The sequence below is a fragment of the Larus michahellis genome, chromosome 9 (assembly GCF_964199755.1).
Source record: "Larus michahellis chromosome 9, bLarMic1.1, whole genome shotgun sequence".
NCBI lineage: Eukaryota > Metazoa > Chordata > Aves > Charadriiformes > Laridae > Larus > Larus michahellis.
The window spans coordinates 40,878,039-40,899,023 of record NC_133904.1 but is presented as its reverse complement, the minus strand read 5'-3'; the positions used below and the strand labels follow the sequence as shown (position 1 = coordinate 40,899,023).

At 48.7% G+C, this 20,985-nt stretch overlaps 2 protein-coding genes across 2 annotated transcripts; one reads left to right on the top strand and one right to left on the bottom strand.

Annotated features, from left to right (window-relative positions):
- Nucleotides 1-5,098: 5,098 nt before the first annotated feature.
- Nucleotides 5,099-8,972, bottom strand: STEEP1 (STING1 ER exit protein 1). Its single transcript, XM_074602022.1, has 7 exons — nucleotides 8,754-8,972; nucleotides 8,456-8,573; nucleotides 8,251-8,292; nucleotides 8,010-8,148; nucleotides 7,410-7,499; nucleotides 7,169-7,261; nucleotides 5,099-6,410 (listed from the first exon to the last, which is right to left on the bottom strand). The coding sequence occupies exons 1-7, from the start codon at nucleotides 8,875-8,877 to the stop codon at nucleotides 6,348-6,350; spliced, it is 669 nt and encodes a 222-aa protein (XP_074458123.1). The 5' UTR covers nucleotides 8,878-8,972; the 3' UTR covers nucleotides 5,099-6,347.
- A 1,096-nt stretch (nucleotides 8,973-10,068) lies between these two features.
- Nucleotides 10,069-19,429, top strand: UBE2A (ubiquitin conjugating enzyme E2 A). The gene is made up of 6 exons (XM_074602023.1): nucleotides 10,069-10,433; nucleotides 10,730-10,810; nucleotides 10,942-10,967; nucleotides 16,360-16,449; nucleotides 17,458-17,546; nucleotides 17,991-19,429. Exons 1-6 carry the CDS (start codon nucleotides 10,390-10,392, stop codon nucleotides 18,117-18,119), a joined length of 459 nt encoding a protein of 152 aa, XP_074458124.1. The 5' UTR covers nucleotides 10,069-10,389; the 3' UTR covers nucleotides 18,120-19,429.
- The last annotated feature ends 1,556 nt before the right edge of the window (nucleotides 19,430-20,985 follow it).

The window sequence follows — 20,985 nt, the reverse complement described above, 5'->3', positions numbered from 1 at the left end:
GAAAACACTGCAAGATCGGGCAATGTGTGTGGCTTGGCCTTTATGCAGACCTCTGTGGGTCTGTGAGCCGCCCCAGTGAAACTGTCTGGTTTCTGGTGGTGAGTGATGCTCTCCTGGTCCTCTGCCCTCATCAGCTCGTCCTTCCTCACTGCTCCCATGCCTTTGGTCCTTCCTGGCTGCCCAGGCCTGCTCAAAGCAGTTGATCTCAATCACTGAAACCAATCTCAACCACTGTCTGAGGCAGGTAGACAAGCCCTTGTGTTGCAAAGGGTGGTAGTTGTTTTCATTGCTCAAATTTAAGTGGGGCAGCTGGGCATGAGAGCGCAGCACCATCCTGCTGCAGTCGGCATAGTCACGCCTGGGTCGCTGTGAATGGGCGTGTGACGGGAGATGGGCTCACACGATGCTGTTGACCCAAGAGCCTTTGCTGGTGTATTTCAGCCTCCCCCGTGCTCCTGCGGTGTGAGATTCCTGTGGGGATGCCTGGCCTGGCAACACGAGGGGCTGAAAATTTCCCCGTAAGACACAGGGCAATGGCACAAGCTGCAGGAATGGCAGCAGCTGGGCAGGGGCTGCACCATGGGGCAGCCTTACCGGGGAGCCCTCTCCTGCTGCACAAATGCAAGCTAGGTAAGGGCTCTCGGCTCTTATTGCCTCCTGCTGCTGAGCTCTCCTGGATTTCAAGGACCGTTCTGAAATGCTGCTGGTTGCTGAGCAGGGGACATCCGTTCCTCTCCTTTCCTCCACAGGGGACACATGTCCGGGCCATCAGCACAGGGAGGTAAGTGCATCGATTCTTCCTCCACATGGTGGTGGGTGACAGAGGTTCTGAGCTGGGCTGCCAAGGAGCTGAGTGGTGGGACCTGTAGGTCCTTAGACCTACAGCATTTCTCATGGGGCTTTGGATGCAGGGCTGGTACCAAGTGAAATGGGTTGTAGCTACCCATGCTAGTTCTGCCTTTGGGACTTGGGAAACAAGCGTGTGTTTTGCAGCTTTTTTTTTTGGCACTGGTGAATGGGAGATGTGGGGTCAGAGGCTTCAATGGGTTTTCCCTATTCTCCACCGGAGATTTAACCTTCCCCTCCTGGAAGCGCCGCGGGAGCAGGTTTCTCTGGGGAAGCAGTTTGAGGGGTTCAACAGCTGCCTTTGCCTGCCACAGGAGCACGTTACGGAGGGATTAAGGATTTTGTTCTTGCGGGGAACCTGAGGCACGGGGAAGGGACTGTGGCCAACCAGCAGCAAGGGAGCCAGCTGAGTGCAGTCTCTCCATCACAAGCAATTTGCCAACCAGGCTGTGCTGCCCCGAGCACAGCAGCGGCAGAGGCGGATTCTCTCTTTTAAACATGATTCTCCTGTGGGGAGTACTGAACATTCCTTGTGTCATGATTCCCTCCTCGGGAGCAGTGCCCAGCCCGGCGTATCAGCCCCTTTACTGGTGGGGAGGGGTGGGCGAGCACCTGTAACGCCACTTTCATCTCGGCCCCTCACCTGGCGGCTGTAAATCCCAGGCCTAGGAGCTGTAGACACAGCACGACTGCACAGGGGATGGTATGAAACACTTGTCAGGGCTGGGGCAGGTGGCGAGCGGTGCTGGGTGTTTGGCACGGCTCGGTGTGCACCAGCCCCCCCCAGGCTGGCCGTCGTGCCGGGGGGCTGTGGGACGGGGCTGCCCTTGTCCCCTACTGACTCTGTGGGGCTGGGACCTTGCCGGCTGGGCTGGGGGCTGCAGGGACCACCCTTCGCCTGGAGGTTTGGGTGCCAGGCAAGGTGAGGTGGGGGCAGCCGCCCTCTTCCTAGGGGGATTTGAGAGGCGTTAATGGCAGCAGAGGTGGGATCAGGGCACTGGGGTTTGCCCCGGGCAGCAGGAGGGAGGTATGATGGCTGAGCTTCCCTGCTGGAGATGGGCACAGGGCCCAGCAGTGACTGGGGGGGAACAGCAGTGTCCCCCAGTCCCCATCTCACCCACATCCAGGCTGAGCTGCGGAGGCTACAGGGGAGCATCATGGCCGGGGTGTCCCAGGGGTGGCAGGGGAACAGGGGCGAGCAGGCACACACAGGCAGGAGCGGTCTCCATCCGCCTGGCGCAGGCAGGGAGCAGAGGCTCGGGGTAAGCCTTGACAGGCCGGCGGGCAGCCCCAGGCTCGCTCTGCCTACGTGAGGCCACGTTTCTACCTCGTGTGTCCACCGTCACATCTCTGCCTTCAGAGTGCCACTCAAGCCCGGTCTCCTCCAAGCCGTGCCCAGCACCTGGCACAGCTCGGCAGAGGGCCTGAGCGTGGCAAAGCTGAGCCCCGGGGCTGAGATGCCTCGGCTGGAGGAGGAGCAGCAGAAACCAGTTGTGTTGCATGGAGTTAACCTGCTCCTGAGGAAACAGGGGCTTGTCCGAAAGCTTTCCCCAGGGCACAGCCTCTCGCTGCGGGGCTCATGCCTGGATCTCGCCGAGCCTTGCAATGGAAAGTGTCCCATCTCAAGGACCTGACTCTCTCGTCCCCCCACCGTCCCCTTCAGCAGGCATTGGACCACCCTGGGCTGTCTCTCCAGGCTCTGGATGGAGCCAGGAGTCCCCCTGCCCCCCTGTCCTTGTCACCATGGGCCAGGCATGGCCCCAGCATCCTCCATGTGCTGCTTGCACCGCGCCGGCAGCGGCTGGTGCAGAGGGGCAGGGGAAGATGTGATGCTTTCAGTCACACAGGATAAAATTGGTTATTCTCAGCGGGGTGGGTGCGTTGAAACCACTTGCAGGCCCGATCCTGACACTGCCCAGCCATGTGAGGGGTCCCCATCGGCTGCCCAAAGCACACGGGCTGGGGGGTAGGAGCTAAAGCCATTGTGTCCGTGGGGACACAGTTTCTGCACACCCTGGCACCGTACCGAGCTGCTGCGGGGGGGGAGAGGTTTCGGGCACACAGAGCCTTCAGGAGCAGACAAGACCAAGGCCAAGACCCTCAGCATCAGGGAGGGTCTGTGAGGTGTTGTCCCACCAGGGTTTTGCTGGTTGTTGCCGTCTGATTCTGACAGGGTTGACAGCAGTGACAGCCCTGGCTGCAGGCATGGGGCTGTGCTTTTCTGGCTGACCAACGAGGAGAGATTGGCTGCTTGTGCTTTGAAATCCACCCAGAAAACCAGCATGCTGTGGCCACTAGGTTCATCAGATCTCCCCAGCAGAGAGCTACAAGGCTTCCTTCCCTGTCCCTCAGAACCCAGCCCTGCAGCCTTTTAAACAAGCCTATAATTTTTATATTTTTAAATGCCTGGATGTGGCAGTGCCCCGTGGACCTGTGGGGCTCTTCAGGATAACACCAGCAAAAGCTGAGTCTGGTTTCATTTAGGCTGGTCAGTCAGTGCTGTTCCCAAGCTGATCGCATTGTCATACACCAAAAAAAAAAGTTAGTGTGCCCCACGTTGCTCTCCAGGTACAGCTGCAATGAACACCAAGGATATCAGATTCACCATTGCTGCTGCTCTTCAGTGTTTACAAACTTTTTGGGGTTTTGGGGTTTTTTTTGTTGTGTTTTTTTTTTACAAGTTATGAGGAACAAGGCAGCATAGCTACATACGGAGCTATTCTGACGTGGTAATTCAGACTAGGTTCTTGCGAAGGTGCCTGGAAACTGGCCAGGACTAAGCCATGAAACACACCAAGGTGAGTCTGGCCATGTGTGGCACTATTTTTGGAATAGATCCCCTTCTCCACTTCTATTTCACGTGCTGCTTTGCTTTGCAATACCTCTGCATCTAGACAAGTTCTAATGTACAATATAGTGCTCAGTTAAACAAATCTATCAATCACCTACCTATATTTACAGATTTATAAAAACTAATGTTGGCTTTTACGGTAACACAAAATCTGACTTTTCTTTGATCTGAACACTGCTGCAGATTACACCTGGGTGTGAGAAACTGCAGGACTGCCAGTTTTATCTATTATAATAGAACATTTAATCAAGCGGTTGAACTAGGCGCCCCTGCTTCCTGTTGCTATAGTCAGCTAACATCTTTTAATTAATTTCGATCTAGAAATGAAAAAACCTAACTTGATTTAAATTGTGATCTAGATCTAGTTAGGATAAGAAAGAAATATATATGTAAAAATGCATTGGATCAGATTCTCTGTGTTGGAGTTGTTTCAGCCATTGACTGCGTAACTGAAGTGTATTAAAGGTATCTCAGGGACTGCTAGCGTGACAAACTATATACTCCCCTTTCCGCCTGGGTCCGTGAGTGAGTCCTCAGCCAAACTAGGCAGATCTCGAACAACAAGAATGGAAAAACACTGACTGAACGAGTATTCTAAAAGCCAGAAAGGAGGAGTGCTTGTGCCGTGCTGTGAACACCGACCGCCTCGAGGCGCAAGGTGCACAGCTGAGGGACCCGGTGGCAGTTGGCAACTGCTGCTTTGGGCAACTTGTGCTGAGCCGTGCACTCACCAAATTTTCTTTGTGCCTCACCAAACTGCAAAGCTGGTCCTAGCCCCACCTGCCCCTGCACAGCCTCACATCAGCCGAAGCCCTGCCTTTTGTCGCTCCCAACCTTAACCCTACCTGTAAATCACATAATCCCCGAGTCAGCTTTCGTTCTGGCTGTCACTTGAAGCAGGACTGTACTTTATCCTTTATGACAACTGGAGACTAAGAACTCTGCATCCCAGCAGACCTCATATGGTTCAAAACCTGTTTTTACATTTCAAAGTCTTTGACTCCTGCTTGGAAAAAAACTTCCTCATGTTTACAGAGACCAACCTGTGGTTATTCAGGGCTTGGATCGCTCCCAGAGGAACCCTGAGGCCCTCGCCTGGATGGACTGTGCTACCACACTTGGAAAAGGGGTTTGTGTAAGGGAGCTGTACCCACTCATTCCTCCTGCCCTTCCCAAATATTACACACCACCTTATAATTCCTTAACGGAAAAGCCTCTGGCCATAGGCTTCTAGAAACAGGCTTCAGATTAGCAGCTGATCATCAGTGAACAAGACCAGCACCGCTTGAGTTAATCTGAACATGTGTTAACCCAGCCTGGCACTAAATTGACACACGACTGATGCACCCCAGCCTGCCAGCTCTGGAACAGAGCTCACTCCCTCCCTTACACCTTATTTTTCCCAAAGGAAGGATACATCCTTAGGCTAAGCAGACCTGAGTTTTCCCAGATAGGGTTACAAAACCAGATGGAAAATCTTTATTGATTATAGGAAGTCTTCCATAATAATTGTGGGAGAGGAAGCATCTTGTTCATTGCTCACATTATTTTATGATACTTCATAGAGTAAGAACACCCTAAGAAAAGTATTTTAGTTCAAGTCTGTAACATAGTGTTTAATCTCAAGTAGAGCAACAAAGAAATGGGCTACTGAGCACTGATATTACATCTTGCAAGAGACACAAAACATTATTTCCCAAATAAGGTACTTTACAAACCAATTCTTCATGTTGTCTTTATCCAAGTCCTTAGTGGTCAGTGCACTCAAAACAATTTTCCCCTCTCCTTCACATTTTACCACTCCAAATACTGATACTGTTTTGCAGAACGGGTTAGTTCGGATGTGCAGTTGTACTCTACTTTAAATAATCAGCGATTGTATCAGTAGCTTCCAACTATATATTTGTACTCATTAGTGGTATAGTACACAGGCAGTTTTTGTTTTCAGTAGTTTAAAACAGGGTAGGATTTCATATTCTTGCATCAGGCAGTATCTGTTGGGACAGTGTAATTCTGTACAACTGCGGCTTTCCGATGCTCAACAGGAGCTGAGACTTAGAGCGACAGCCAAGCCTGTGCTGGCTACCTTTGACAGCCTGTCTGCTAGTCCAGGTGAGCAGCAGCACAATCCCAAAGCCTTGCATCTGAGTCGCTCCAGACTCTCTTGGAATGGCTTGTTTCTCAGGCTGCCACACGTTTTAGACACATTTAAAATAACGAAATGAACAACAGGCACAGAGCTTACTTTTGTAATCATTTCTCTGTTGTACAGTTGACCTATTGTTCTAATACATTTATGGAAATCTTACACATTTGAAAACTACCAAAATAAAAAGACAGGTATCTAAAGATGCACTGAATTCAGGAAGGCACCCACTGAAGGTTTTCCCAAAAGTAAATATTCTGTCTGGAACAGCTTGCTCATAGCACTGGGTCTGTAGAGAACAGCAGTTTGAGCAAAGTCTCCAGTGCCATTGCAGTTATTAAAATAGGTACCAGAGTATCACTGATGACAGAGTTACTCGTCCTCCAAGCTGGTTGCAGCATGTTGCCCTTGAACATTGCCTGTTACTTCAGCTTTGCTGACATATCTGCGACAGCTCCTGGTAGCTTTCTCCTGTTGCCGAATACCCAGCAGATGCGCAGCATTTCATTTGAACTGGTTATCAATCAGGGTTCCTTTCATCTTGGCTTTCTTGGCTTCCAACTCAGCCTGATTAAGAAAATTAAGACAGAATGAAATAACGTCTGGATACGTTTCCCTTCAGTGCTCCAGTGAGGTTTGATCTTCTTGCCTGACCACTGGAAGTTTTTAACACCAGGAGCAAGAGTACTTGCTGACTCCCTCCCTCCCAGAGGTACAAAACAAGGACAACCTTTAAAATCATGAAAAGCCCAAGACTAACTGCACAGGAGACAATTTTGTCATTTCTATCCTCAGGTGAAAGCTGCACTTTTTCCCCCCCTCCCATCTACTACTATCCTGTCACAGCAGGTAAGATCAGCTGTGATGTTCTTGCCATTAATTCTTCAAGTGACCCTTCTGGTAGCAGCTGAGCTGGCAGATCCTCCACTAGGGCTTTAACTTGCCCTGACTCCTCATGGCAAAGACCTGCTCTTGCCAAGCATGCTTGAGACCACAGCATTAGTGGTGCTCTGGTTGGTAAAGCCATGGCCTGGTTTCCCCTCCCCTTGTTCCTTGTCCAACAGGTCATGGAAAGCCTGCCTGCAAAAGCTCTGCTGGCTGCTCTTCAGTTAGCTCTACAGGTAATTGCAAATGACTTTTAAGTTCAGGAGGACTAGAAGAATATCTCTATAAAAGCTGTAAAGAAAAGTCATCCTCACAAAGCTACAAGTTACCTATGACTGTACCAGGACCTCTGTGTACTTGTAGTCTAATCTGCAAGACTGACTGTGTACAAAGCCAAGAGATGTCAGGGATTCACGTTCAACACCAAAGAAAACACTCACCAACTCCTGTAGCCTTCTTTTGCTCATGCCTTTGCGTTCCAGCTGTTTCTCAATCACTTTTGCATTCTGTGCATAGGAGTCTGCAATCTCCCTCTGAAACACACACAACATCACTTTGCAACAGCAAACCCCAAAGTAACGACACCTCATCTAAATGGTGAGACAATCACTGGCTCTGATGAGTGTCTGAGTCAGCTGCCCTGTTCAGATGTGACTGTCCCTAAGGGCAGACAAAACTCACCGCTTCGATCTCCTCCTCTTCTTCATCAATTGTGGAGACTGTGACAGAACTGAACTTGCCCATGTCTTTGGTCCGTTTGGTCATCATCACCTGGGCGAGAAGCAGATTATTTTGTTAAACCTTGTCAGCTGTTGTGCCACTATGGAACACTTCCCCCTCCAAAGCTTTTAAGGCTTCTCATGCAAGTCATTAAGATTACCTGAACTCTGTGGGTGGCAAAGGAGAATTATCCACAGTGATTTCTGGGCTTAGAAGTGTCATGATCAGAAGCAAACTCACTGCTCTCACACAGGAGCCAGATTTTGAGAATCACTGTGCACACTACCAATCTGACCTATTTACAAATGGAAACTTTCTGGTAACTGAGCCTGAACATCAGGCACAGTCTAGATTTTCAAGTTTATTTTGCTTTCCTTTAGACTCCAAGCTGCAGAGACCTCTGTAAAGGAAAACTTAAGGCAGAGGGAGAAGACACCAAACTGAGTTATCATTTAGAGGTCCTCTTCTTTCTTTTATCTCCCCTCTGCCCCTACCACTAAGTGATTTTACTCACTTTTTGAAAAGCAGAGATAGCCTTTTGACTTCTCTAAAGCTGATTACCTTTTTGGGAGGTTCTTGTTTCTGAGTATATATGTTTGTTTTCCCAAAACACTGTCCAAATTTGACCACAGCACCATCAACAATGAAGGTCACAGGAGCATTTTTCTGTTGGTGTTGATAAAAAAGCAGCAGTCCACACCTGGAAACAGAAACACACGTAGCCGTGAGGAAGGAAACCCAGATTCTGGATTCCTACGGTTACCTTGCAAACAGGTTGTAAAAGTCACTGAAAGCCACTCACTTGCCGCATTTCTTTCTGAACTGCCGCTCTATGCCTTCTGGTCTGGGGGAGAGAGGAACAGCTTGAGAGAGGTGCACAGACAGGGGGCCTGGTCCCTGGCCAAAGGACACCCTCAGCCGGACGCGGGCACCTCCTTCCCCAGGCCGCGGAGGGGCTCTCAGAGGGCCGGGGCGGGGGGCAGAGGCCGATGCCCGGCTCGTCCCACCTGCGCAGGAAGACGCTCTCCTCCTCCTCCGCGTTGCAGAACTTGTGGGCGTGCTTGGCGGCGTCCATCACCCGGGCGCGGTCCCGCGGCCGCATCGGCAGCTTCTCCAGCTGGCAGTCTGCGGGGCGGCAGCGGGGACGGGCTGGCGGCGTGACCGGGACGGGCCCCTGGGCCTGCTCCCCGCGGCCTACCCCGGGCCCGCGGCCTACCCCACGTCCCCGGCCTGTCCCGCGGCGTACCTCGGGCCCCCGGCCTGCTCCCCCCGGCCCGCGGCCTACCCCCAGACCCCGCGTCTCACCCAGCACCAGCACCATCTGCCCGCACAGGCAGTAGTAGACGTGAAGCGGCTTCTCCCCATCGTCGTACTCCTCGCGGTCGCGGGTGTCGGAGCAGACGACGGAGCGGGACACCACCTTCGGCATGGCGGCGGCGGGGCCCGGCCTCCCCGCCGGCACGGCCCGGCCCCCGCTGCAGCGCGGCTCCGCCCGCCCAGCCCGGGCTCAGGCAGAGGGTGGTGAAGAAACAGCGGCTATTTCTGCTCGGTTCGCGGTTTTTGTTTGTTTGGTTGTTGGTTTTCTTTCACGTTTTCAAGACGGGGTCGTTTCTCCTGAGGGGGCTGTTGGTGTGCACCTGGGGGGGCTGAGGGCACCCCGCTTCCAAGCCCCGCATAGCACAGTGTGGTCGTGCATTAAATGCAAATTACAACGGCAAAATTTAGGCCTTACGTCATTTGTTGTAACAAGCAAGCCAGGCTGGACTGGGCAGGGAGACGCTCCGGACCGCGGGGAGACAGTCCCACCGTTTCCCTTCACAGCCGGTTCAGGCGTTCCTAAAGGCGAGGCCCTGAACAAAGCCTCTCCCTGACGAGCACCGAGAGCTCATCCGCCTCTTATTGCACAGGCTGGGTAAGAGCACAAGTCAAGAACAGGAGATTTTCAGTGCAGCCAGGAAAGCCGTATTTTTGTTATTTTCTTTCAGCTTCTGTGAAAGGCAGTGAGTCCCCCTCCCCGTGTGTTACATAGGGATCACCGCCTGTGTGCATCGTGTGGTATGTGCCTGTATCACATGAAGTTCCAAGTGAGGGTAAGCCAAAAGAACGGGCCTGCTCTAGACAGCAGTGGAGAGAAATACTCCCAAAGGCTACTAGAAAAAGGTAGAAAAGAGATTATTTCCCCTTGGAAGAAGCTCTCTGTGGAAGCAGAAAGCGCAGCACAGCACGTTGTGCTGGTTTTGGCTGGGGTAATTTAGTCTGGGGCCATAGATTCGTGCTGGAAACAGCACTGATCACACGGGGACGTCTCCGTTACCGCCCAACAGCACTCGCACGCAGCCAAGGCCTTTCCTGCTCTCCACCCCGCCCTACCGGCGAGGGCTGGGGGCGCACAAGGAGATAAACCGCGACCGAAGCGGAAGAACTAGCACCCCCGCCGCTACCGGCCCTGCCGCCATGTCCCTGCCCGCGCGGGGGCGGGGCCAGCCGCTCCCGCCCCGCCCACACGGGGGCGGACACAGCCGTTCACTCCGCCCACGGGGGGGCGAGGCCAGCAGTTCCCGCCCCGCCCACCAGCTCCACCACCCCTCCGTGACGTCACAGACCGTATTCCACCCCCGCCCGGCACGGCCGTTGGTACCGCCCCGCGCCGCCGCGGTGGTGGTGGCGGCTGAGCGGGGGGTTTGGCGGCATCCGGCTCCGCCCTCCCCCTCAGTTCCCCCCCCCCGCCCCGGCCGTTGGTACGTCCCGGGATCGCCCGGCAGCCGGCGCAGGAGTCGGTGCAGCCCGGGGCCTCCCCCCGCGCCCGCCGCAGTGGTAGAGGCCGCGATCGCTCCTGCCCGTCAGCGCCGCCGTTGCCTCAGTCGGAGCTCGCCGCTGCCGCTTCTGGGCGCCCCGTGCTTTCTCCGGTAGTGTATGAGTGATCTATAACCCTGAGCCCGCCATGTCCACTCCGGCCCGTAGGCGCCTCATGCGGGACTTCAAGAGGTACCGAGGCCGCTGGCTGAGGGGAAAGGGCGGGGGCGGGCGGGCGGGCGGAGGCCGGAGGGCCCGGCTCTACCGGGGGAGGAGGGGGGCAGCACAACATGGCGGCGGGGTAGGGCGCGCTCCGCTGATTGCGTAGGGCCAGTGCTCGCTGCCTGCCGGCGGGTTACGCTGTTTGCGCAGGGGCGTGTAGCTACCTGCCTGGGTTACGCCAAGTGCGCAGGGGCGGCCGCTGGCCGCGGCGGGGGGGTGAGGAGGGGTGGCGGGGCCGGCGCCTCAGCCCTCCCTGTGACCCGCAGGCTGCAGGAGGATCCCCCGGCCGGGGTGAGCGGGGCCCCCTCCGAGAACAACATCATGGTGTGGAACGCCGTCATCTTCGGGTGAGTCGGGCGGCGGCGGGGGGCCGGGGGCGGCAGGCGGCGAGGGCTGCGCGGCCGGTAGGGCGGGGGGGGGGGGTCGGAGCCGGGCTGCCCGCGGGGTAACGCTGTGCTCTGCTTCTTCCCTCTTCCAGGCCCGAGGGGACCCCTTTCGAGGACGGTAAGTGGGGCTGCCGTGGTGTCTGGCTGTCTCGGGGTGGGCTGCTGCGGTTTGACACGGCCCCGGGGTGTCACCGCCGCCGGCTCTGCAACAAGTGTGGGCCTGGGGACGCAGGGGGACGTGGGTGCGCGCTCTCCCCACCACACGTCCGTATGCTGCATCCAGACCGTACCTACGTTATTTTTATTATTTTTTTTAAATCCTACTCTAAGAAAGTGTTACAGATTTAAGATTGCTGTGTTGATTTACAGAAACATACAAATTAGCTTGTAGGGGCTTGACTGTAATCGCTAAATATGACTATTCTAATCGTAGTTTAATGTACCATTTTGAGGATCTCCAAGCTTTTCTGTTGAACCTTGGATCATGTTTTTAGGGACGCTCATATCTGGACAACTGTCAAAAACCTGGTATAGAACTGTTGTCATTTGTTTTGAGTTCTGTTTTTTCTGATGCTGGAAGTGCTTTGCGAGTAAGTCCCAACGTGAGTCAGCTGAAGTAGGAAATGGGCTGAATGTTTGAGGAAGTTCAGAACAGATATTTTTTTTTGGTTGGGTTTTTTTTTCTTGGCATCTACTTCACTCTGCTATAGTTGGTATCACTCAGGGTTAAAGATTAAAAAGACTTTTTAACTTTAAAAGCTGATTAAATAGGTCCTTGTAACACACCTGGGTCCTAGTAGTTTCCATCTGGCCTTATTGTCTTTTGTAGCTTTACTGATGCTATATGAATACTTCGGCATCTTTGTGAAAACTTGTTAGACATGAAATACTGTCTAACTGAAATCACTGATGCATTTATTATTTTTTTTTAAGATACTTTCAGTGCAGGCTATAATTAATCCTAGATCTCCATGACTCATGCCAAAAGCACAGGAAAAATTCTTGAACTCCTATGTTGTTCTTGGCTAACTCCTTTGTCTCTGTTTATCCTCGGAGGTAGCACCTGTGGGCATGCCTGTAGATTGCAGTTGTTTTGTTCTGTGGGTTTTTTTTTCTGCAAAGATTTTGAAGATTTTAAGTATTTCAGGCCTAAGAAACCTGCAAAGAATCCAGTTACTTTTTCTACCCTATTTGATTAGTTAAGAAACTTGCTATAGTAGCTGCTTCAGAAGCCTAATGTTTAGAACTAGAGTATTCCATAAAATGGCACAATAGAACAGGTAGACTGAATGTATTCTGTTATCTCATCTTGTAAACCTTAAAGAAGGGCTCCCTTAAACTTCTGTGAGGGCTGCTGGAGCTGCTTAGATTTTTGGTGCACTGCCACTAATAGAGTGATTCACTGGTTGGAGCAGAACGCTGTCTCCTTGCAGTGTGCTAAAACGCAGGTTGCTTCCATGTTCAGGCTCTTCCAGCTCAGTGTGGGGTTAACAGATGCTATAAGGGCTTTTTTCCATATATTTCCTTTTAGTTGCAGAAGGTTGGAGACTGCTTTTGAGAGCCCTCACATATTGATTTTGTCTGTGCTTTACACTGTGGCAGCATTGTGTCTTTATCTCAGATACTTAGGACATGTTGCACTCACAGCAGTTTGAAGTTCAAACAGATGCTTGAGTCTGCTACTGCTGCCCTACTGCTTTGGTTGATCTAATAATATAATCTTGGTGTGTGATGGATTGCTCTTTTCGTAGCAAAGTGTGAGTGTTCTCACAGTATGCGCTCAGGAAAACAGATATGTCTTGTGTTGCAGGATATGCTTATCTCCTTTTCTCTGGGACGTATCTTACATTGTGCTAGATAACAAAATACTAAGTGGTGCCTAGAGATATGGGTGTATTGGTGCCTCAGCTGTGCTTTTCCATTAAGTGAGTAGAGTAGCACAGTTCAGATAATGGAGGTGCAGTTCAGATGCACTTCAGTTTAATGTAGGTAAAATTAAGGGAATTTTTAACAGTATTGAGCTGTTAAGTTTGGGCTTGTTCTGTAACTGTGCAGGCCCTTGTGAGTCAAAGGTACGCTGGAGCTCTGTCACCTTCCTCATGAAGCCTTTGCAGGGCAGTGTTCTTCAGAAGTTGCTTTGTATCTTTTGTTTTTAGGCTCTGTCACTTCCCGGTGCTACTGTAAGACTTCACATACCTTAGTTCTTGTGACAGTAGTTTGTGAATTTTTTATATTTTTTTTTGTTGAACTAGAGGAGTAGTAATTTCAACATGATGAGAATTAATGTTCTTTATCCTCATTCAGATGAGGCCCTTCTCCAGCCTCAGCTTATGAGGTTTCTTGGCTTTGAACTGAAAACCTTGAGTTCAGTCACCTTTGTTTACTTGCTGTGCGGCATAATGCAGCTAACAACCCTCCCTCCCTGCCGCCCCCAGACTTTAGAGGGTGTTTTCACAACTCGGTGCGCAGGCTGACTCGGCCTAGGCGCAACTACTAATTTAGATCAGCAGCATAGCTTCCATCTTCTGGTTTAAGAGGATTCCATTGCAGGTGTCTGCAGTAGGACCCCGGGGATATTTTTCCTGCCCTTCACCATATTTCTAAGAATCTATATGTGTGTGGCATCTAAAGTGGTAGTGCTGTCACAGTGATGAAAATGCAGGCTCTCCCAGTCGTTCAGACCTGTGTCTCTGAAATAGGATGATGATATTGTGGTTAGTGCAGGATTCCTGGCTTGGAGAGATGTGTAGCTGTTGTAGAATCCTGCCTTGCTGTCATTGTGCAGGAGGCTTGAACAGAGGAAGCAAGGCATTTGCCATCTGTATGGTTTGTTCCATGCTTATAGGACATGGATCGTGTATCTTCATGCGGGAGAGATCATCCCTGCTTTATGGACAGTGGAATAGAGGGGAGCTCCTGCAGCTGTGGAGCTCCTTGGAGCGAGAAGGGCCCGGCAGGGCCATGGGTGCTGCTCTGGCAGGGGTTACTCGGGCCAGTGCGCAGGTCATAGAGCAGCCTGCCTGTTAGCTATGAGTCTTACATCCCGAGGCAGGAGAAACAGACCAACAAGGTAAGTAAGTATAAGAAAAGAAAATGTTCTCCTAAGATCAGTGATGATCCTAATATCAATAATGACAGTGAATATGATAATTTATGTTTTAAATTGGTTGTCTAGGGCAAGTTGCAAGGAATACCAGTTGAAAGCTTTAAAATCAGTAACAGAAGAGACTGGATGCTGAAGGCCTCGTCCCCAGCAGTGTGTGTCATGATACCTGTTTCACTTGTGTGGGCTTTCAGTGTGAGTGACCCTCCTTGGACTTTGGTTCATCAAATCTCTGGATTTGTCCTTTAATAAATCTCAGCAATGAGGTGTTGGGTACTGTGGAGCTCTTCCTAAGAGCCATTGCCACTCTGGGTCTTGACTTGGAAAGTTGAGTAGGTAGATACTCCAGCTGGAGCTGTCTAACCTCTCACTCAGATTTATGTTAAAAGTAATGCTGTGGAACAGATAGCTTCCCTTTCTTTCAGTAGTTCTAAATGGATTCTAAGACCAAACTGCCCTTGTCACTGTTTTTTGGCCATCTTATCTGTCCCCTCTGCTCCCATTCAGTCAGTATTCAAGAATAGCATTCATTTTCTCAAGTATGCTTGTTGAGCTCTAGTATTTGATGCTTTGTGCTCGGTTTTCAGCCTACTGCTTGCTTAGTCACGCTTCCACAGAAGAAAGTGCCTGCTTTCCTACCTCATAAGGAGGATACTGAGAACCAGAACTGGGGCAGGGAGAGCTGGGAATCTCTAAGATTTAGAATTTGGATTGCTAAACAGTTGATTCTAAAGGGCCAATATTGTTTGGGATTGTCACCGTGAAGGGAAGGAAAGGTAGTCCTGAGCTGATGTTCACAGCTGGTAGAAGTTATTACTAGCTTTCCAGTGCTGGCTTTCAGACTGATCTCAGATCTGGCTCTGTGCCTCTGGATTAGCTGGAGTAAACCTTGAAAGCCCCACTGCAGATTTCCGTTAATTTGAACAATCTTAACTATAGTACTCTTGTTCCTTTTGTTTTACAGTAAGATAGCATTCTCTTGGCTCTGTTGTTAGGCTGCTAATAAAAACCAAACACGCAAACTTATTTTTAGGATGTTGAGACTTCCCACTGCTGTACAGAAAGCTCTGAAGCATCTGTACTCTGTCATCATATGCAAACTGGAACGTCAAAGCAGTGACCTTCATTTCTTGTAACTCAATGTTATCGTTTATCTCCTTAAAAAGGAAGGAGTCCCTGGGAAATACTGAGAAAAAAAAAGAAAAAAAAAAAAAAGGAAAAGAGGTTGAAAAAAATGTTCTCTGGCTACCAGTTGTTGGCACATGTTTGCCAGCCAAATGGAGGAATACCATAACTATATTAGTGCTGTAAAACTCCATCACAATAGGAAGCAAGGATGAACTTCATACCTGAGCCCCTGAGTTTTAATTTGGGCACTGAGTGTTGGGAGGGAGAAAAACCTGTCTCTGAGATGTAAGAATGGCTTTTCAAAAAAGATAATATGTATGCCCTGGTGGCTTATTACAGCCTATTACTGTAAGGTGTGCTCCTTTTACAGGAGAGCTCTATATTTACATGAAGGTGCCTCAGGTATTTCTCTGGGCCTACCCAGGAACTTCACAAACTGCCTCCCGGATTGGTTGGTCTGAGGGGATAGCAGGGTAAAGGGAAGCTTGCGTGTTTTGCAGTATGTAGATTCCTTAGTTACTGATGTGAATCGCTAGCAGTGCTTAGTCCCTTGGACCCATATTTATGCAGCTTAGTTGACAGACTTCTTATTCTCAGATTGCCATAGCCTGAGGAGAAGGGCTAAAATAAATTCTGTTGGTGCAGGCTGTTGAACCACCTGGGTTGGGACTTAACTACAGAGTTTTTTGTTTCTGCTTAATCAGTCTTTCTCAAAAGACAACTAGTTTGTGTGAAGTAAGTGATCAGATTTTTATTTTAAAGTGTCTGATGCTGCTTTCCAGACTACTTTTCTACAATAAGACCCAATTCCCTTACAGTTGTTGATAAAAATGCATTTCTTGAAATTTCAAGAGGAAATAAATAAGAAGGTCCATGTCATGGTAGCATATTCCAGTCTCTAGGACTTAATAAATCATGGCCTGCTACACAGATGGTTATACACCCACTTGTGTTGTTTTCACAGGGCACTGGGATTAGGCTTTGTGGAAGGGCAGATTTATTTCCTCACACAAACGTTTTGACTGGGGTGGTGGTTTTGGCAATAAAATTAAGTCACAGGAGATACTCTCATACCAGTACTGTCTAGGACTTCAGAGTTAATGGTTAACTCCAAAGAGAGTAGAAGAATCATTGTAGGACTGAGCAATCTGTATTCCATATCCAATATGCATGTATGAGCGCAATTGTATCGGTTTGTGCTTGTGGAGGGATGCTGCTTATTCGTCCCTTGTGTAAATTCATTCTGAATAAAGGTTACTTATCTCTCTTTCAACTCCAGGAACTTTCAAACTTACAATAGAATTCACAGAAGAATATCCGAATAAGCCACCTACTGTTAGATTTGTCTCTAAAATGTTTCATCCAAATGGTGAGTACTTACACAATGCTGCTTTTCTTTTTTTCAGTTATAGCGCTGTAAGAAAAGGTCTATTTATTGTAAGTTTCCACTATCTAATAAGCTAGCAAAATTCCAGTGTGGTTCTATGTAGTTTTGGTAAGGATGAATATGTGAGCAGTGCTCAGGCTTGAAATGAAAGGGGCAATAAAAGCAGCCTCTTACCTTTCAGGTGTTGCAGCACAGTATCGATGAGACATTCTTCTCTCTCAACTGCCTGTTGTTAAACCTTACAGAAGAATATTTGGTACTTAAATAGCAGTGCCTTGGACTTTTGTCTATATTTATTGCATCCATAGCAAAATGACACTGCTGAATGCAGTTGTCTTTTCTCACTTTTCTTCCCAAAAATGCCTTTAAGAATGATATACTTTGAAACATAGTGGTAGTTTCAACTATAGCCAGTGATAGTAAGATTGTTTAATTAGTCCCCTTCGTTGGTAATTAAAGGTTGGAGATGCATTCTTTGCCTCCAAACAAATACTAGCTTTGTGACGAAACACCGGAAGCTTTCAAATGCAGCAAGTTAAGCATGTGTGGGTAAAGTGCACTGAGGGAAGGTTCTTCTAAAGCTGCCGTGAGAAAGGTGACTAGATGCTGACTGTTGTAGATACTTTCTGGGGAAACCTTATGTATAAACAGGTTTTTACTTGTGTTCTTTATCTGGTTCACTTGTGGGTAGCTTCGGTTTTTTTGCTTGAAAATCTGTTCCTGATTTTCCATAGTGGTAGTTGCAATGTCACAGAGAAGTTGATGTTGAAGAATAAGCAGGGGTTGAGTTTAAATACCACAGGCAGCTGTCGGTGACAGACTTCACCTCTTTCTACCTACAGGCTTGTTTGCTGGATTTAAGTCCGTCAGACACTATTGACTTCTGTAGCGTTTGTCAATATGTAGGTTTTCAGGATCAGGCAATACTAGGAAAAAACTGAGCAGCTGCACAACTTCTGTTATAAGCTATTCTTCTTCAACCTTTTCTAGTCTATGCCGACGGTAGTATATGTCTGGATATTCTTCAGAATCGTTGGAGTCCTACTTACGATGTCTCCTCCATCTTAACATCCATACAGGTAAAAAGAACTCTGCATGACAAGGCAGAATGAAATCAGGATGCTTTGACAAAAACAGCTCAGGAAACACTTTTTAAAATTTATTTTTTAATTTATTATTTTCTCCTGATAGTCAGTATAGCAGCTATACCTTGATTTTTGCTAAAGTATGACTGCTTCCCAGATGTAAATTGCCTGGACAGTGGCAGCAGGTGGTCACTGAAGGGACCCATCCAGCGATTGCACTCTTTGGGTGTTGCTGCTTGGCTGTCAATTAAACACTTGCACTGCTAAAAGTAAGACTGATAGTGAAAGCTTCCAATAACTTAAAACCGGAATAATGGAATGTACTGGACCTGTGTTTAGATGAACTTCTGCACTCTTATTAGTATGGATAGTTGAAGGAATATGTTGGAAAACTGTGCATACTTTCAAGTGCCTAAGAATCTCTTTCTCTTTGCGCAGTCTCTATTGGATGAGCCAAATCCTAACAGTCCAGCAAACAGCCAGGCAGCTCAGCTATACCAAGAGAATAAGCGGGAATATGAAAAACGGGTTTCTGCAATAGTAGAACAGAGCTGGCGTGACTGTTGACCCAGGATGATGCAAATGAACACTCTGTTGATGAGGAAAATAAACAAAGTGTCTGAGTCATCTTTTTCCTCCTAGCATTTACTTTGAAAGCAGAATAGCTGTTGTGCTGTTGCCACCCTCCCTTGCTGAAGCTTCTTCTCCTTGGACATCAGAAAGCACCCACTTTGAAGTCAAATGTTCTGTACTTGGGTTACTTGCAAAAGAGTTACTGATGCTGAATTCATTTTCTGTGGTCCCTCTCCAGTCTTAGGGCAGTATTGTGCATTTCTGTAGTGTACACTAAGCTTTTAATTGTAATTGTGTTATACACAGTGATGCTTATGTGTAGCTTGATAAAAGGGATGTTTATATACATACACATTTTTTAACTGATATTAACTAAAGTGCTGATCTGTCCAGGCTGGTCATTTACCTCTACTATTGGTTTAGACCCCACTGCATTTGTAAGTACAGAGTGAAGAAATAACCTCTTGTTTCCCTTTTGTATTGGTTTATCAACTCCTTACTCATGGAAAAAGAAAAAACCAAAACTCTTAAATTGGTTCCAATTCAAATATTTAGTAAGACTGTGGAATGCTACTTCTGCATTTCATGTGCAAGATTTATGTACAGATATACATCAGTCACTACAGTTGTGGTACTTTGATCTTTGCGTAGGGTGAGAAGCAACCCCCTTTGTATTTTATTTTAAATGACATGCCTACAGAGACTGCGTCACTAAGTTTCTATAGTCCTGTCACTGAGGCATTACTGGACAAAACCAGGTAGAGCTGTGGTACTCTGAGCAAAAGACCTTCCACATCAGGAAGAGGTGAAACCTGAAGTGTTGTAGAGGTAGAATTACTCTCATTCAGTGTCTTTCTCCCCGCCTTATGTTTAGCTAAGAAAGAGTAGTTCTTTGTTGGGATCCAACTTTGCCTTGGGGAAGGTGCAAATAAAGTACAGGGTAGGCACTTGAGTCTCTGCAGTTCCTGCTCTTCATCAGTTACCGTGTGGTTCGTGTGAGCTACTGCTGCATGCTTGAGTTAATTTCCCCTCAGTTTTATGAAAGTATTTTTTCAACTCTGAAAAAAAAACATTTGTAAGTCCAGACTCACTTTTTTTGTAAGGCTAAGTTTCTACATTTGGATACAGTACCTTAAGCAGCAGTGTGGGATAAAACCTACAATTGTGTTGTCCACTGTTCCAGTGTCTTTTGTGTGCACATTGGTCTGTTGAGAAGTTTAACTTTGCACAAGTAACCCATGTAAGAAACTGTACATTTTTCAGAAGTTGTAAATAAAGTGTAACCTTAGTGCTTATTGTATAAATAGGCAAGAGGTGTATAACTGTGGTTATTTTAACTGGGATGGGCTCTTGCAGCAGGATTGTGAAATGCTTCCTAAGCCTCTGGGCTGTCGGTGTGCTTGGGTGAAGGCTGTGCCAGTTGTAGTGCAGGGACAATAAACAGCTCTTCCAGCCAGGAGGAGGCGGTGTGAGGGGCAAAGGAGGAGAGACAGGCCAGGATCAACTAGCAGAGCAATGGAGAAACAGACACAAGTCTTAACAAAAAAAAAAAAAAGCATTTGCAGGAAGCTCAGCACAGTGTCATGTTTATGAACGAACTGTTGACAAAAAGAAAAAAAAGCGCCTATGATAATGATTTATTTACAGCAACTTAATGGACTTAGTAATGAATTGATGGAGGAATCATATTTGTTTTCCTCCTGTCTTCTGAGGGAGAGAACAGGATTTAAAATGACTGACACAACAAGAGCAGGTACTGCTGCTTAGCACTACAACTAAGATTGAAGCTGACAGGCTCTTTCAAAAAACTAAATGAGGATTTATACCTGCTGTGGCAACAGCTCATACCCCTGAACAAACCTTCTGTCGTACGTGGAACAGCCTTTTAGCACTGAAGTCCTACCTGAATTATACTTGCTCATTTTCCTGAGGACAGAGTGTCTTAACTGGGCCCTCAGGGGCTAGATGTGGCAGTCTCTTGGGTGTGTATGGAACGGGCAGGACAGAGTGAGTCTGCATCCAGTAATCCTGTTTTTTCCTCAGCATTCCCTCTGCAAGATGCTCAAGTCAGAGCGCCATAGTTGTACCCACTGTTATGGACCAGTGCCAAACAAAACCCCAACAAACCACCCAACCCTGACCCCAGCACCTGTGCTGATGGGGTGGACTGAAATGGACCAGGAGTGCTTTAACCCTTGCTCCTGCCCCAGCTGTCACGATTTCTGCAAGCTATTGCAAGCAGAACCCTTTCTGAATGGGCCAAGTCGCTCTAATGGCACAGAAACCCTTGCATCAGTCCCTTCATTTTTGTATTTCTCTTGCTAGTCACTAAGAAAAAAAAAAAATTAAAAAAAAAAGATGGTGTTGACTCTTAAGGCAGCCAGAAGTAAGAGCTGCACCAAGATGGGGGGAAAAAACAAAAAAACCCAAATCCTGACCTTTACACCCCTCTTAGGTCAGGTCTTCACCCAGTAACTTCATTTGAGACCAGGCGCTGGCTCTGCAGCGAGCTCACGGCTACATAAACACACCGGGCTGGGGGGCCCAGCAAGGCCTCGGCTCAGACAGGTAACACCATCACCACACGTACCGCCGCGTCCCGCACGGGGCAATGACGGGGGCTGAGTCACAGCCGCTACCCAGGACGGGAAAAGCAGGTCCCTGCAGACAGCGGGACAGCTACCCCTGCTCAGCTGCCGTTACCTTCAGCCTGTTTTGTGTCCAGCTCCCTCCCCCCCAAAAAGGCATTTTTTTTCATCCCAAAGACAGCAGTGGTGCTCTTGCTGCTGCCTTTCTCTGCATCACCAAGTGCCGGGGTGGGGGGGGGAAGGTGTGGAGAAGCTGCAGTCCTGCTTGCAGG

Coding starts and splice junctions, on each gene's coding strand:
- UBE2A (XM_074602023.1), top strand. CDS start 10,390: ATGTCCACTCCGGCCCGTAGGCGCCTCATGCGGGACTTCAAGAG. Junction 10,434..10,729: donor CTCATGCGGGACTTCAAGAG/GTACCGAGGCCG, acceptor TGTGACCCGCAG/GCTGCAGGAGGATCCCCCGG. Junction 10,968..16,359: donor GGGGACCCCTTTCGAGGACG/GTAAGTGGGGCT, acceptor TTTCAACTCCAG/GAACTTTCAAACTTACAATA.
- STEEP1 (XM_074602022.1), bottom strand. CDS start 8,877: ATGCCGAAGGTGGTGTCCCGCTCCGTCGTCTGCTCCGACACCCGCGAC. Junction 8,149..8,250: donor TTCAGAAAGAAATGCGGCAA/GTGAGTGGCTTT, acceptor TTCTGTTTCCAG/GTGTGGACTGCTGCTTTTTT. Junction 7,500..8,009: donor AACAAGAACCTCCCAAAAAG/GTAATCAGCTTT, acceptor CTTCTCGCCCAG/GTGATGATGACCAAACGGAC.